Below are 17,500 nucleotides of genomic sequence, written 5' to 3' on the forward strand. Positions count from 1 at the left end.
TATTTTTCATCGGAATTTCCACTTGTAAACCAGATGCATGTTTATTGTCGCTTAAATGTCGTCTCCAATTCGTAATTTGCAATTTCGACAATTCCCATACAATTTAACAAATCAAGAATCGTCTTCGCTTACTCACGCAAGTTCAGAGAGATAATTTATAGTGAAATTGACTGATTTTGCGTAACAGATTGGTTCTTAATATATGCCAGAAATTTACGCTTCAGTTACTCTCACACTAGGCGAATCACGTGACGTGAGGTGGTAACTTACTTTTGATCGGTACTGTACGTGAAGAATTGGCGACCCATTTCTTTATTAAATGTTGACACAAAAATTGCTTCGAAAGCTCTGGCTTTGAGATTGTAAAAGGTATATTGCCTTGAAGACCACTATGCATACGTCAAAAATAGCACTCTTTCTGATGCTCTTCGGTCAATTGACGACATTATGGAATATACGAGGATTAACCAAGTACCAGGGTTAATGGTTGCAATTGACTTTGAAAAAGCATTCGGCTCTTTAAGTTGGAGTTTTTATTGAATGCCTTAAGGTCCTTATCAAGTTGTGTCACAAACAATGGTTTCTTGTTAACAACGTTTAAAGTCGAAAGAGGTGTTACAGATGTTGTTGCCATACCTCTTCATTATCGCTTTGGAACTTGATCTAATCAAAATTCGAAACGTTTCTTGTATTAAAGGCATAAAAAAACCTTGTGTGTAAAAAAATAGACAACACGGAGGTTAAACTTGCTGCTTTTGCCAACGACTTGACAACATTTTTACACGACAAAGGCTCCCTAGAGCACCTGTTTAGAACTCTAGATACATTCGAAGGGTGTTCTGGCTTGAAACTAAACTAAGACAAAACGGAAGCTTATTGGCTTGGTTGCAGCCACAATTGTAATGAAAACTTGAATATAAAAACGGTTCACAAGCCTATGAAAATTCGAGGAATTTATTTTACCTACACATTCACGTCTGAAAAAACGAATTCAATTTCAATCCTACTCTAAAATCTTTTAAGAAAACTTTAAATAACTGGCAATGGAGAAAAGTTACAGTCTTTGGTAAGATTAAAATTATGAAATCATTTGCAATGTCAAAACTGTTGTTTCAGGCTTCCGTGCTAACCATCGATAAAGAATTTAAAAGAAAAACTAAACACAGTATCGTTTTTTTTTATGGAAAGGTACAGATAAGATCAAACGTCTCGCACTGATTAATGACTATAGTGATGGCGCACTTCAACTGCCCCATCTGGAGTGCACAATCAAAACTCAAAGAATCATGGGGATGAATTCCTTCTTCATTGCAATAATGACGTTACTGACCTACCTAAGTCTCTTCCAAAGTTTTATCTTAAGTGTTTTGAAGCTTGGGCGACAGTTAACGAGAAACAACCATCTTTGTGTAACCACATTATGGAACAGATATTGTGGAATAATAAATATCTTCCTATCAATTACAAACCTCAATTTTGTAAAAAGTCATTTATGGCTGGAATCTCAAAAATTAAGGACATCCTCCTCCCGAACGTTTAATTAAACCCTTGTAATTTCTTTATAGAAAGAGGCCTTAATTTAAACAATTATCTTCTGATACTAGGACTTTCAAAAGTACTCCCAGAATCATGGAGGGCCTTGTTAAATCGGGAAACGAGATGTTGCTCGCAAATCCCAGATTCCCAGAAACGGAAAATCAATTTTTATTGTGTAGTAGCTATGTTTTGGCAAGCACTGTAGTGCATGCGCAGTTAATTGTTCTGCTTAAGTAGGCTGAGTTATTTTGTGGTGTAACAGTTGTGTAAGTACATGTTCTGTAAGTACGTTTTGTGTAGTTATAGTAGTGTAACTAAAACAGCAATGTCATTGTAACTGTATAAGTAAATAAATAAATAAATTTTTCAAAAAAATAACCACAGTAATAATAATAATACTGTAGGAAATAGACAACTTTTTTAAAAGTTCCTAAGTGTGAACAGTTATAAAGTCTACGGGTTGACCAGGATAAAGGAACACACGGAAAGTGATAAAAACTCGCATATTTTTAACCATTTCAACACATCTCCTTTATGTAAGAACAAATACTCCCCTTCGTGCTTTAGTATTCTGGCTTCTGCCAGTAACTCAATTGATTTAAAACTCAAAGAAGCTTTTTATATAAATGAGATCAAACCGGAACTTAACAAACAATTGCAGCATTACAACACTTTTCTCACGTTTTAGTTTACACCTTTTTTTTATAATTTAACATAAAAGAATTTTACATTGCACAAGATACATATATATAAAAAAAGAAAAGAAAAGAAATACAAATAATACAAATAATGATCTCACATGCACGAGAACTGAGTGATCAATCAAAGAGGGTGAATAAAGTAAATTAAATCATGTAAATTTCTCAACCTTGTATTTAAAATTAATCTTATTAACAAATTCAGATAAAATAATCGAGCTCTCTTTTAGCTTGTTTGAATAAATGTAATACATCATGTATAAAAAAGTATAGTTTAACTTTCTCACAGCCTCATTTCCAGCAAGGCATTGCTTAAACAAGCCAAACACTATTTCCTTAGGTTCTGGATTGAAACTGGTATTGTTTGTGGCATTAAACCACCCCACCACTTGACGTGTAAAAGACGAGGTAAATTGGCAGTCAAGAAAAGTGTGGTCTATGGAATCTGATTCACCGCAATACAAGCAGTCACTTTCACTTTTAATTCCAAATCTTTTCAATTTCTTTTTGGTCACTACAATTCGGTGAAGAAGTTTAAATTTAAATTCTCTTAACTTAGTTTCCTTACATGTTTTATATGACATTATCCCCATGAAGCACTGTCAATTGGAAGTATTTTACTCCAACGCTGTAAGCCAGCTGGAGTTGACTGGTGCAGTTTAAAATTCAAGAGCCGATAAAAATCTCGACATTTTAATTTCTCTGAATTTAACACTATGTTCTCATGTAGCATAAAAGATGGGGCCCCTTGGACAAGACCCTCCACGCTCGTGTTATCCATCTCTCCCACTTTTTCAGACATAAAACTTGGTATTGCGCTTAAAACTTGATAATATTCCAGAAAATTTGATTTACAATTATACTTCAAAAGAAATTCTTGAAAGGTAAGGTAGCGGCCTGATTCATGAAACAGATCATTAACTGAAACAACACCTTTCGAAAACCACTCCTTAAGAAAAAAAGGCTTACCATCTATTAGAATATCCTGGTTGTTAAACAGGAGATTTTCTTTGCTATAATTATAATTATAAAGAGATTTAAGTTCGGAGAAGAAAGAAAGAGCGTCCCTATAAAATTTTGGTAGGCCTACTAAGTATTTAGTATGGTAGTTACACCTTAACAGAAAGCGAAGACTACCACATTTTCGAAAGAAATGCTCAGGAACAGTTTTCCAATTGCTTTTAGTATTTTGTAACAGCCTGGGTATCCATGCTAACCTTAATGACTTGAACATTACATCAACATCTATCATTCGCAAGCCGCCTTTGTCATATTCTTGATACATAGCATCCCGTTTAATTTTATCTCTTTTATTTTTCCAAAGAAATTTAAAGAGTCTACTTGTTACATTAACAGGAATATCTGTAGGAATGTTAACTATAGATGCTGAATATATCAAAGACAACAAACCTAGGGATTTTGCAATTAATACCTTGCCATATAGTGTCAAAGCTCTAGAATTCCAAATATCAAGTTTAGACTGCATTTTCTGTATTTTAAGTTTAAAGTTAAGTTGGTCATTTACTTTCTCATTATAAGATACATAAATTCCCAATATTTTAGTCGGTTCTCACACCCATTTCATCTCCAGAGGTCTTGTTTTATTGTTTGACCATCTTCCAAGCCACATTGCCTTTGTTTTACCAATATAAAGGTGCAACCCTGAAAATTTACTGAAAATATTAACTTTGTTAAGAACTGCACTGACTGAGTCAAGGTCACGACAAAAGAGATTGGTGTCATCAGCGAACTGGGTCAGCTTGATTTCATTTCCAAAGATAACTATTCCTTTTATATTTGTATCTTGTCGAATATTGTTAGACAGAATTTCGACAGTCAAAATAAATAAATATGGTGAAAGAGGGCACCCTTGCCTCACTCCTCTTAAAGGCTTAAACCAACTTGTCAAATATCCATTGTTCATAACTGCACTCTCTATATCCTTGTAAAACAATTGAATCCACTTAACAATTCCCTCACCGAAATTATACCCCTCTAAAGCTGACTGGATACAGGACCACACAAGGGAATCAAAAGCTTTCTGAAAGTCTACCGAGATGAGAACCCCTGTACTATTTAGTTTTTTTGTTTGTTCCATAATGTCACTAATCAGTCTGATGTTCTCTCCAATATACCTTCCTTTAACGAATCCAGTTTGATCTGAATGGACAAGTTTGTTTAGGATTGGTTCAATTCTCTTCGCTGTAGCTCTAGATGCAATTTTGTAATCAACATTCAATAATGTTATTGGTCTCCAGTTATATAAATGTGTTAATGACTCATCCCCTTTGGGTAATAGAGTGACCACACCTCTGCGCTGAGATATTGACAGTTGCCCAATATCGTAGGCTGCATTAAGGCCTTCAACAAGATCATACCCCACTAAATCAAAGAAGTGTTTATAAAATTCCGCCGTAAATCCATCTTCGCCGGGTGATTTTTCATTTGGTAAGGTTTCTAATATCTTCTGACACTCTTCAAATGTCAGGTAATCCTGTAAAGACACCTTTTCCTTGTCTGAAAGTTTTGGCATTTCTACATTCTGTGTAAACTTATTAAAACTTTCCTGTGGATGATCCGGTAATATTTTGGACCGGTAAAGATCACTATAATATGGTTCAATTTTCGCCAAAATTTCCTTATTATCCTTTATGGATGCGCCATCCTTGGTTTCAATTTCATTAATGACCTTTTGGTTGTAATTCCTTTTTTCTAGGTTGAAAAAATACTTGGTCGCTTTCTCTCCGTTTTCAACCCAGTTACACTTAGCTCTAAATATAGTCGCTTTACTTTTCACTTCATAGCTTAGTTTAAGTTCATTCTTAAGTTCGTCATATTCATTTAGTTCTTGATCCACATTATTCAAATCAGCGCTATGACATATTTTTTTATCCAACTTATCCAATTGCTCCTTTATTTCTCTTTCATGTTTTCTAACCAAACGCCTTTCCTTTGGCAAAGGAGATTGTAACATTCCGGATTTCCATCTTGAGCATTTCCCAGAAAAGTCGCTTATCTTCAACATAAGAGAGTTTTTCGCGGAACATTGGGTACAATTAACGAATCTTAGCGCTATACTCTTCAGTTAGTAAAGAATTATTGAATTTCCACAACCCTGGTCCTCTGGGATTTTCTTTTGTCCATGTCAACAACAGATATATTAAATTGTGATCCGGTGCGATAGAGGGTTGTATGTCGACCTTTCTTACAAAGTTTTTCAAATTTTTGGAAATTAGAAAAAAATCTATTCGTGATCTTATCTTCAGTGCTTTTGACACGTAGGAGAATTTCTTCGCATTTGGATGACGAATTCGTTGAATATCCATAAGGTCGAAAATGTCCATCGTAATTAACAGGGAGTTACAATATGAGGTTGGTTTCCACGGGGCTCCACCACTTTTGTCCTTTTTCGTAAGCGCACAATTCCAGTCGCCTCCAACTATTAGTGTTGTGATATCCGCTTTGCCTATTAAACAACAGTTTAATTCCTGCAGGAACCGAAGCTGATCTTCTGAATTGTTTGGAGCATATATATTACAAAGAGATACCTTTAGACCGTTTATGTGTGAGGTAATCAAGACTATTCTTCCAGAGTTGTCCTGAAATAGCAACTCTATTTTTCCTTTGACTTTTGGGTCAATTAAAATACAAACACCTCTGCTATGACAAGAGCCGTGAGAAAACACGATATCACCTCCCCATTCAGCTTTCCATAGCACTTCGTCATTTGAATTTGAATAAGTTTCTTGTAAAAAACAGAGAATTGCCTTTTGATCTCTTAAATACGAAAAAATACTTCACCTCTTGATTTGATCCCTCAATCCCCGTACATTTAAAGAAATAATACCACACCTTAGTTTCTCTTGCATGCAAAAAAGTCAGTATAAAAAGATAAACAAAAACACGACAACGTTAAAGCAAAAATAAATAAATAAATAAATAATAATATACAGAACGCCAACAGATAGATTTCTAAAAAACCTCAATTTATAGCGTTATATACCCTATCGAGCTGAAAAGCTCTAAACGAGCTCTCTTTCATCCCCCCCTCCCTCCCGAAGACATTTCAAAACATAATAATAATGGAAACTTTATTTGTCTTCGAATACAGTTGTAAATCTCTCTACGTATAGGCAATTAACAACTGGCTGCTTGAAATTGAGTGATATATTTGTATACTGTATTTACAAATGAATAAAAATATATATATATATATATATATATATATATATATATTACAGTTTTATTAAGTCTGGGCTATCCCAAGTCTTATTTCTACGACAGAATATAAAATATGTTGCTCTAATGGCGAGGCTTATCATTTTTTTGATTATATAGTGTGGTTGCGTTTTGTCAATGCCAATGTCATTCATCATTTCTAAAAACGTAGAGCATTCGTTGGAGAGAACACCAAGGGAGCTCATGGAAAGGTTTACAAATTTGACAGATCTGTAGTTACTTCTCATGTCTTTGACCACGTTCATGTATTTTTCTTTTTTGCGTTCTACATTGTTTTTAAGGTTAGATTCAAAACCAACCGTTAGTTCTAGAATATATAGGCACTTGGACTGTATTAGGAAAAGAAGATCTGGACGATAATTTTCACCAGTTATAATTGAAGGACTCGGAAAGCCATTGACATCAGCATAGAGTGAAGAGCGATCATTAATTACAGGTTGAAGTGAATTGGCAATGAAGTTGAGAATTGAGTCGTTGAGAATTGAGTTGAGAATTGAGAATTATAATAGTAATAATAATAATAATAATAATAATAATAATAATAATAATCGAGATACCTAAATTTTCTGGTGGCAGTTATAAATTATTGAAGCCGTTTTCATCAACAATCCTGGTCGGAGACCCTTCTGGGGAAGTTTTAACAAAAACCTTACCGTCGATAGTCCAGAAGCTATGAATACGCTATCCTGTCGCATTTTGGCTGCTCTGGCCACGAGACCTCGTCTATAAGCTGTCAAGCTTTCATTAATAAAAATACGTGATGACTCAGCGGCCGAAGTGGTATTCGAAAAACTAGGAAATATATCTTTCAAACCTATGTTCTTCAGTTTAGTTCTCTTCTTGTACACGTTCGTTTTAGTTTTATGGCTGATGAATTTAGCAATGATACAAGTTTTACCTTTCCGCTTGATTTTGTGTGAGATGTCAATGTCAGTTGAAGATATTTCTACGTCTAGAGCTCTCGCCAACTTCAACACAGCTTTGTCTGTTGACACGTACGCCGATTCCGGTATTCCATAAATTTCCAGCGAGGACTTTCTGCTGTACTGCTCTAGTTCATCCAGCTCCACCCACATTCTCGATGTATCATCTTGTTCCTCCTTTAACTTTTTCCTCGTTTGATCAAGTTCAGTCCTAAGTGTTTGATTTTCACTTATGACCTTCGCAAGCTTCATCTTAAGTTGCTCAATGTCGCGGCCATGTGACTGAAAAGTCGCTCTAAATTGCGAGAGCTCTTCTCTAAGATTAGCATTGTCTTGCAATATTGCCGCCACGGAGCTTTCCAGATTAACTAAAATATCTCGCAATTGCGATAGCGTTGGTTCTTCTTGAAAGGACGCATCACAAGTTGCGGTTTCACCTTCTGCCATATTTCCTTCGATTTTCTGAGATGGAGAAGACTGAGTGTTCAGTTTTTTCACTTCCTTCGGCAATTCTTCCAAGGACCCACGGTCTCCCCTTTTATTCTTTCTGGTTTTCGTCACTTAATTCGACTCTTGAACATCCCAACAAACGCGATGGAGGGAGGGGAAAATGTCCTACTCAAAAAACATGTCTGTTCCGACAGAACGCTGTACGCTGTAAATAGTACCCGCTTTTGTATTAAGTCATGTTGTAATAATTTTTTCATCTAACCATAGACTTTACAACTGTTCACACTTTGGAACTCATTAAACTGATGATGGCATAAGCATGCCGAAACATGTCTTTTAAAAAAAATGTCTGTTTCCTACAGTATTTATCATACTTGCTACTATTGCGACCTTATGGAAATAATAATACTACTACTAATAACTAGTAGTAATCAAAGATTAAGAGTGCGTTCTCCGCCTGTGATAATTGTTGTCTGTTACTGAAATCATTACTGTGAACGGCTGAAATTTTACAGACATAACATACTGACAAAGTCCACTCTTGTTCTGTGGATTTTGATATGACCTTTGATGACAAGTTGCGTGACGGCTCCAGTTTCGGTAAACTTGCAAATTCCATGTTATGAAAACGTCTTATTTTCACTTTTACTAGTAATGTTTTAGCATAAAGGCTAAATTTTAAAAAGAATAATTGCATGTTTTACATCTAGTACTCTGTGTATTCTGAGCTGGAAGCACAAATATCAGCTAACATCTGTGACATTTGCTCTCGCCTTTCCGTTTATCTGTGGTTTATTTTAACAAACTCCCGGACAAACTCTGTGCGACTGGCAATAATTATTTCCGCTGATGAATAAAAATAACTCAGCTTTTACATTGCTCTTCCTTAGTTCTGGCTTACTCTTATAGGTCTTGGCTTCAGAGTACTCTTCCATTGATTCAATTTCGACCTTCGGCGGATACAGACTGAACTATTTGTGGCCACTGCAACTATATATTAAAGTCAACAAATGTAATCAAACTATAGCCAATGAAATATGGCTGTTCCCACGTGTACGGTTAACATCCCAAAGCCAAGGCGATTGAAAGTTGTGTTCGTAAACAGAATAAATAATGTTGTCCCAACTATGTGACAAAAGCACGTCATCTCACATCCTGACCAAACAGGCCACGCTCGGTCCAGAATAAGAACTTCTAGAAACGAGCGATCGCGAAGAAATCATCTCGTATACACGTGCTTTGCGATGATGTGATTTGTTTTCGCCCGACCAAAAACTCTCACTCCAGACTGCATTGGGACTGCATTGTCTTTGCAATATGTTAATTTGGGCAGGCTGCGTTGTCCTCGTCTCTGTGGTTTTGGCTCTTATTCCACTCTATATTGGGCCATCTGGATACTGGAATAGCAGGACATCATGTATAAGGAATTGGAGTGCCTTTGTGTGCTGTTCTGGGGGAGTATTTGTCATCTATACTGCCAGAAATCCTGCGTTTCTGTTTTTTCCATCGCAAAACTCAAGCAATTTAGCAAGAGCGAACAACAGTGCAGTGGATTCCATCAATAATTATCCATTGTTCATCCATCATAATTATCCATTGTTCATCGATGTCGCTTGGGAACGCCATTCTGGTACATTTAATAATGGCGCCGGACTTGGTCATTGTTTTCGCTTGGTAATTGTTTTTCCATCGCAAAACTCAAGCAATTTAGCAAGAGCGAACAATGCAGTGGATTCCATCAATAATTATCCATTGTTCATCCATCATAATTATCCATTGTTCATCGATGTCGCTTGGGAACGCCGTTCTGGTACATTTATTAATGGAGCCCGACTTGGTCATTGTTTTCGCTAGGGAATGGAATTCTATTCTCATCGCTCTAAGATCAAACGCAGCAAATGCCGGTGTGCATATTATGCCAATTCGACCGCAACATTCCGATGTCCTCTTCAGGGCGACCTTGTGTTCAAATTAAACCCTGGTCCCACTGATGATCGCTTTTCTATTCACACTCGTGCTTCTGGAACAGCTCGTCACGCACCATTGTCTAACAGAACAAGGAACCATTCATATCTCACAATGGTTAACAGATCACTCCTAACAAAGCATCCAAACACCGTATCCATGGTTAACAATACTACATTCAGGATACGTGTGGTAACATGAAGCACCTGGTTTAGACAACCAAAGAGATCACGACACAGAGAAAATCTAACGCCGTTACTCCGCACTAGTGATGCCACTGTGCAAAATGCAAGTCCTACGGAACTAAACTTCTGTCTTTTAAATGCACAATCTCTAAATAATAAAGCAGGAGAGTTTATCGATCTTGTCTGTGAATATAAACCGGATGTGGTTGCTCTCACGGAGACATGGTTCTGTCTGACGGAGTCAGCATCACGAACTCTGTGTACACCAGTTGGCTATAAACTTTTGGACCAACCACGAACTAGTCGATCTGGCGGAGGAACTGGGGTTCTTTTTCAGGACAATCTAACAGTGAAAAAAGGCGATGCTGCAGAACTGCGATCATTTGAGTTTTCTGAATGGGAGATTAAGGCTGAAACAGATCGAATTCATCTGATTATCATCTACAGAACACCTTACTCAGAAGCACACCCTGTTACAACAAGTGCCTTTCTTGAGGAATTCTCCACATTTCTCGAGTCTGCAGTGTTCTGCACAAATCACCTGCTCATCACCGGAGACTTTAATATACATATGGATGTGGCAGACGACCCCGATGCGACCAGAATGCGTGGCTTACTCGAGAGTACTGGCTTAAAGCAGCATGTTAACATTCCAACTCACCTCAGCGATCACACCCTCGACCTTGTTATTACGAGGCTGTCCGACCATCTAGGAATTTCCACCCCGTGGGCCGACTATTTATTTTCTGACCACATGCCTGTTTATTGCAAACTGCAAGTACCAAAGCCAGCGTTCAAAAGATCAAAGATAACGTTTCGGAAAATAAAGTCCATCGATAGAGGTGTATTACTTCAAGAACTCTCTCGCACTGATCTCTGCACAAACCTGAATTCGTATGACCTTGACGGCTTAGTTAATGAGTATAATAACATGCTTAAAGTGGCTCTCGACCGCCATGCACCAATTATTACTAAGACTGTCACGAAAAGACCATCAGTTCCATGGTTTAACGATGAAGTCAAATCTGCTAAAAAAGAAAAGAGGCGTGCGGAAAGGAAATGGCGTAGAACAAAGCTGCACAGCGACTTTATCGACTTTAAGGCCAAAAAGAACATTGCCACCTGTGTCATGAAAAGAGCTCGTACAACCTACTACACAGATCTTATACAAGGAAACAGTGATGACTCACGTAAGCTCTTCAAATGTGCAAAATCGCTGTTTAATCAAGAAGCCGACCTGACCTTCCCAGGCTATAATGATACAACAAAACTAGCCAATGACATCGGGAAGTTTTTTGCACAGAAGATTGAGCGCATTCGCACTGAACTTGATACAGCTGCCTCAAACCTTTGTCCAACAGCGACAGAACCACTATAGACATCATGTCCTACTCAGTTGACTTCCTTCACAGAACTGAGTGAAGAAGACGTCAAGGGCCTAATTGAGAGATCAAGCAAGAAGACCTGCAGTTTAGACCCCATGCCCACCTCCTTGGTGGTCGAAAGTCTAAATGTACTCCTGCCAGTCATTACTCGGATGTTAAGTCTTTTCTTCAAAATGGCAACTTCCCTGATACCTGGAAGCTAGCAGATGTTCGACCTAGACCAAAGATTGCTGCTGAAGCACTCTTCGCCAACCTGCGACCAATCAGCAATCTTCAATTTGCTTCAAAACTGACTGAGCGGGCAGTGTTCTGTCAAATCCACGATCATCTTACCATAAACAGACTCTACCCTAAGGCGCAATCTGCTTATCGTGAACATCATAGTACAGAAACTGCCCTGTTGCGAGTCAAAAATGATATCCTACTCAACATGAACCAGCAGCGTGTCACATTACTCGTGCTTCTTGACCTTAGCGAAGCATTTGACACTGTCGATCACACCATATTTCTGGACCGTTTGTCCTCTGAATTTGGCATATCAGGGCAAGCCTACTCGTGGTTCGACTCCTATCTTCGCAACAGATTTCAGTCTATCTCCGTCAACGGCAAGACATCGACCAAGTTCCATACAAAGTACGGCGTCCCACAGGGTTTCTGTCTTGGGCCTCTTTTGTTTGTTCTCTATACAAGTAGACTGTTCAAAATCATCGAACATCACCTTCCTGATGTGAATACCTATGCGGATGATACACAACTGTATGTATCATTCAGCCCAGACTCTGAGCAGTCAGCAGCATTAGAGGCCATGCAAAGTTGTATTATGGATATAAGGAAATGGATGCTCCGAGACAGATTAAAGCTAAACGATGACAAGACCGAGTTTGTCGTAATTGGCACCAGACAACAACTTGCCAAAGTCAACGTAGATTCCTTACAGGTTGGAGAGAGCATAGTTACAGCAGCCAGCAAAGTAAGAAATCTAGGCTGCTGGTTCGATGACCAACTCAAGATGGACACGCACATTAATAACATCTGTAGATCTGCATTTTTTCATCTCTACAATATTAGGAGAATAAGGAAATATCTTAGCTCTGACTGCGCACAGACTTTAGTGAATGCGTTTGTTACCAGTCGATTAGATTTCTGCAACAGCCTGCTCTACGGGTTGAAAGGTAACCAACTACAAAAACTTCAGCGCGTCCAGAACATGGCCGCCCGTGTCATCTGTAACATCAGCCGCTATGAGCATATTTCACCTTCGTTATACAATCTCCACTGGCTGCCTGTCAGCTACCGAATCCAGTTTAAGATATTATTGCTTGTTTATAAAACTCTTAATGGCCTTGCACCCCTGTACCTATCAGAACTCAGAACTGAAAAAGCCTGGGAGATATAACCTGAGAACCAATTCGGACACACTCTTATTGAAGTATCCTGCGTTCAAGAGTCTTACCACTCTTGGTGACCGCTCATTTACATGTGCGGCACCAAAACTCTGGAACAGTCTCCCCAAGGCAATACAAATGCGAACAATGTAAACACCTTTAAGCGCCTTCTGAAAACGCATCTTTTCCGCGATGCATTCAGCTGCTATGAGAAACAGTAACAATGCGACTCATTTTTATTTATATATAGATTATCTTTTGTACGCATCTTTTCCGCGATGCATTCAGCTGCTATGAGAAACAGTAACTATGCGGCTCATTTTTATTTATATATAGATTAACTTTTGTAAATAGGTTTTGTAAATAAGTTTAATGAGCTTTATATATTATAACAACTTGTAATTAAGGTATATTAACTTTCTCTCGATATTGTAATTTTTCCTTCCATATTGTAATGCGCCTGTGAGCATCTCTCAATGTAACAGGCGCACTATAAGTAATAAATTATTATTATTATTAATTATTATTGTCGAATGCAATCAGAGTTAAAAACCAGTTAGCTTCAAAGAAACCCCCAAAAAATCGAAAACAATGAAAGAAGCCACAAAAGAGAGCAAGCATGACATGACAGATGCACACGAAAACGAGGCCCACAGCCCCTACAAAAACCTAGAGGGGTGGCCAATTTGCAGTCCACAAAGAATCTTGATTTCTCGCGCCTGCGAAACCAAATTTGGATGCGTTGTCTTGTTCCTCAAGAACGCAATAATGATAATAATAATTATAATAATAACAATAATAATAATCTCTAATATTCTCTTGTGCTTTCCAAACATTCCCCATGCACCATATCTCTATGTACTCTACACAGGTTAGGGACAAACCAATTGCTAATTAATTGTTTATGAGATCACTTACCCATAGTATGCCCTTTCTGGTTCTGTTTGAAGCATCATAAAGAAAGTATCCAGCGCCTTCACTTCACCTGCTGCCTAAAACAAATAAAGAGATCACTTCAATGAGGACAAAGCCTTTGGTGTCCAACGCTAAAACAGCCTTAAATCAAACAGATCTTACAGTGGCTAAACACTTCTCTAGACCACAAATCCCTGCCCTTGTCCATAGTGAAATCCATGAGTGAAATGAATTTTTCTTCAGGAAACATCTTTCTCCAAAATATGATGCATTCGCAAATTTATGGAATTCAGAGAAATCTAAAGGAATGTTTTTAAATGGAACAAATTGTTTGGACATTTCTGATTTATATGCAGGGAAAAAACAACCACCTGGGGCATGCTGTTGCCTAGCATGGTTAGGGTTAGTGAATTAAGACAAGACTGTGATTATCATCACCATAAGGCTATCAAACCAAACTATTCTCAGTGCTTTCTCGCTTAATTCAGGCCGTAATTTGGACCGATCTCTAGACTACAGTACAATTCGGGCGTGTATTTGTTTATCTCCCTTGCAAGTAGCTTCCTGTATATAATAAAACATGTGTCAGTTGGATCTGTCCAGTTAGGCAGCAAGCACACAAGCACAGAAGTATTGGCTTCCTGCAACGTTTATCCCTAGATCCATTACGACTGATGAACAATCTCCAGGACCCGTTATCGTTCTTGAGGCCGCTACCGCTCTTGCTGCTGTCAAGGAAAATCCACCTGGCAGTGCAGTGCCCCCCCCCCCCCCTGTAAATTTGTTTTCGTACTTTGATTTTTCTTCTTTGCCATTTAAGTTGATTAGGTTGTTCTAGCACGTGCCACTAGTTTTCCGTAGTCTTTTCTCTATGTGGACAGTGGTGGCCGACTTTGCATTATTTTCTGTGGTACAGTATGTTGCCCAGTATCCGGACACTTAAAACGAAAATTCAATTTTTCCGGCGCCCTTCTTAATTTTTGGTAAACGAAGTATTCTGAAAGAAAGCCGAACATTTCAGCTTTGAAATACAAGTCTTTGTGGGCTCACAGCTTGAGAAACAGGCGCCTTTCTGTTCAGGTGAGTCAAATTTTCATGGCTAATATTTACACTGCATACTGCGCAGTAAAACTAATGCTGTTCAAATTGGGCTTTTAAAATGTGATAGTTTCAAAGAAATTTTAAAATATTTGAGGTTAGGATACTTAAAGAAGTTAAATTTTCAAAAAACTCAATAATTACTAATAAAATAATACTGGTTTGGAATAACAGAGGCCATAGACATTAACTAAGTTTTGGGTGTCGGATACCCAGTATCCGGACAGTGTTTTCTTTGTCGTGCAAAATCCTTGAATTAGCTGCGTACACTATCCGGACAAGACTTATTTCATATCCATAACTATAACCATAGCTTAGGAAAAATATATTCATTTGTGAAATATTTTGTTTGTTTCGCATGACTGAATTTCGTAAAATGACTATAACCGGAAGCGATAATGGTTGAACCAAGAATTCTCATACAAATCTCTCTGTTGTGACTGTAGAATGGCGTTGCAACGGTCCAAAAAATTTCTAAACACAATGAAAGATGTGAGAGAAGGTAGAATGAGAACTCGAAAAGCTGCACAAAAGTGGAAACTAAAGAAATCAACTCTGCATGACAGGCTAGATGAGAGTGTGAACTTTGACCGCCGGAAGGGGCCCTCTCCAGTTCTAACCAAAGCTGAAGAAAACCAATTTGCAGATTGGCTTATTGTGCTGGCAAACCATGGTTTTGGCTTGTCGAAGGATGGTTTCCTTAAAGCAGTGAAAAAGTTCCTTGACAAAGATGGACCACACCTTTTAAAGACAACAAGCCTGGAAACAAGTGGTTTGGAAGTTTCATCAAGTGCAACCCTAAAGTAAAACTTCACAAAGCACGACCTCTAGAGAAGAAAAGGGCTAGTATATCTAAGGATGCTGTAGATACCTGGTTTACAGATTTTGAAGCATTTCTAATTGAAAAAGGTCTCGCAAATTGCCCTTCTCAAATCTGGAATTGCGACGAGACTGGGTTTGACCTACAAGGGAGGGCTGGAACAGTAATTGGACCATCTACCCGGAAGCACGCACCCTACCGCATCCATTCAGGAAGTAGAGAGCACATCAAGATGTTACCTTGTTTCAATGCATGTGGACGGTGGATGCCGCCATACTTCATCTTCCCTGGAAAGCGCGTCCCATTGACTTTCAACCCCTTAGAGGGAGGTGTTGAAGGAAGGATTTTTTCTATGACGGAAACCGGATACATGGATACGCAAACATTTTACATGTGGTTTGCGAATCATTTGAACCTAAACCTTCCACCAGCGAGGCACGTCATACTCCTCATTGACAGCCATGATTCTCATCTTGATCTTGAGACATTCCAGGTAGCGCAGAAGAATGGAATTTGTTTGTATGCTCTTCTCAAAAACGCGACTCACCTCGTTCAACCTGCTGATGTTGGTCTCTTTGGACCCATGAAGAAGAGCTGGTATAAATCAGAATGGTATAAAGAGAATTCAGTCAGCGGAACCCAAACAGTGAAATCAACAAGAGGAATTTCTGCTCAGTCTTTAAAGGGACTTGGGAGGACGTCATGAGTCCTTCTGTTCTTGTTAGTGCATTTTGCAAGTCTGGTATATATCCGCTTAACAGAAACCAGGCCTCAGGGGAGGTGCTAGTTCCTTCTACCAAACCATCCAACAAGGAAGATTCACCTGAGACAGGTTCCACCCAAACAACTGCTACGGTTCGAAGCATATGATGCCCTGGAAGAAAAAAATACCGTCGTAGAATGGAAGAAAATTATGACCTGGACGGGCGCCCAACCTTCATGGCTTGGAAAAAGCTTTACACTGACTCTAGCTCGTTTAGCCAGCAAACGAAGTCAACAAACAGTGCAAACGAAGCCTCCAAACCAGACCTTAGAGGTTACATGGTGTTTAAAACAAGGGAGACAACCTCCAATCAGTTAAATTCCTCGGGTGAGGTGTTAAAAGAGATCCTGGCGTATCCCCCCTTGAACCAAAAGGTTCTCCGAAGAGGAAGAATCCTCCCCAACTTCGTCAGTGGCCCTGAGGCAATGCAGCTACTACTTGATGAAAAGCTCAAAAAAGCACGTCAGTTGGCAGAAAAACAACAGAAGATGAGAGATAAGGAAGCGAAGAAGGAAGAAAAACGAATGAGAATTGAGGAAGAGAAAGTTCGGAAGCAGTTAGAAAGAGAAGAAAAAAAGAAAAAACAAAAAGCAAACAAAATACAAGCAATGAAAGAACAAGGAAGACTGGGAAGGTAACAAAAAGAAGTCAAACTCCTAGAGCTAAAGGCAAGCAATGGCGGCAGCAACAGTGCACGGAGAGTACCTCTTCTGCGGTAACCAATGAAGAAGATGACATTTGCAACATTTGCTTGCAGGAATATTTTCTCAGTGACGTGGAAAATAAATCCATGGGTCCAGTGCAGTTCCTGTAAATCGTGGATGCACATCTGCTGCATTCCTATCGGGCTTGATGTTGGCAATAAACCATTTATTTGTCATCAATGCATGTAATAAGAAGAACAGTGGTTTAAAGAACGAACTGTAAAAAACAATTATGTAAGGTTGTTTAAATTGTCATGCCAAGTTTAACACTTCAAAATAAAACAACCGAAAGTTTCAGTTATTCTTGTCTACTCCCTTACAGAATGCACATCAATGTCATCGAAAATGCTGTCATCAAAGGATATCACGAATTCCAGATGAGGCCGCCCCCCGCGTTACTACTTCCGGTCACAAAAGAGTACGGAAACAGGGAT

At 38.5% G+C, this 17,500-nt stretch overlaps 1 protein-coding gene across 6 annotated transcripts in view; it reads right to left on the reverse strand.

Moving 5' to 3' along the window:
* Positions 1–17,500, reverse strand: part of LOC138045710 (protein pelota homolog) — a 281,230-nt gene that overhangs the window by 94,992 nt on the left and 168,738 nt on the right. For all 6 annotated transcript variants that reach the window (XM_068892298.1, XM_068892294.1, XM_068892295.1 and 3 more), the window contains one exon: positions 13,685–13,758. In XM_068892298.1, coding sequence (XP_068748399.1) covers positions 13,685–13,758 — 74 coding nt within the window. The remainder of the gene's footprint in view (positions 1–13,684; positions 13,759–17,500) is intronic.

The sequence above is a fragment of the Montipora capricornis genome, chromosome 4, assembly GCF_036669925.1.
Source record: "Montipora capricornis isolate CH-2021 chromosome 4, ASM3666992v2, whole genome shotgun sequence".
In the NCBI taxonomy this organism is placed as follows: Eukaryota; Metazoa; Cnidaria; class Anthozoa; order Scleractinia; family Acroporidae; genus Montipora; species Montipora capricornis.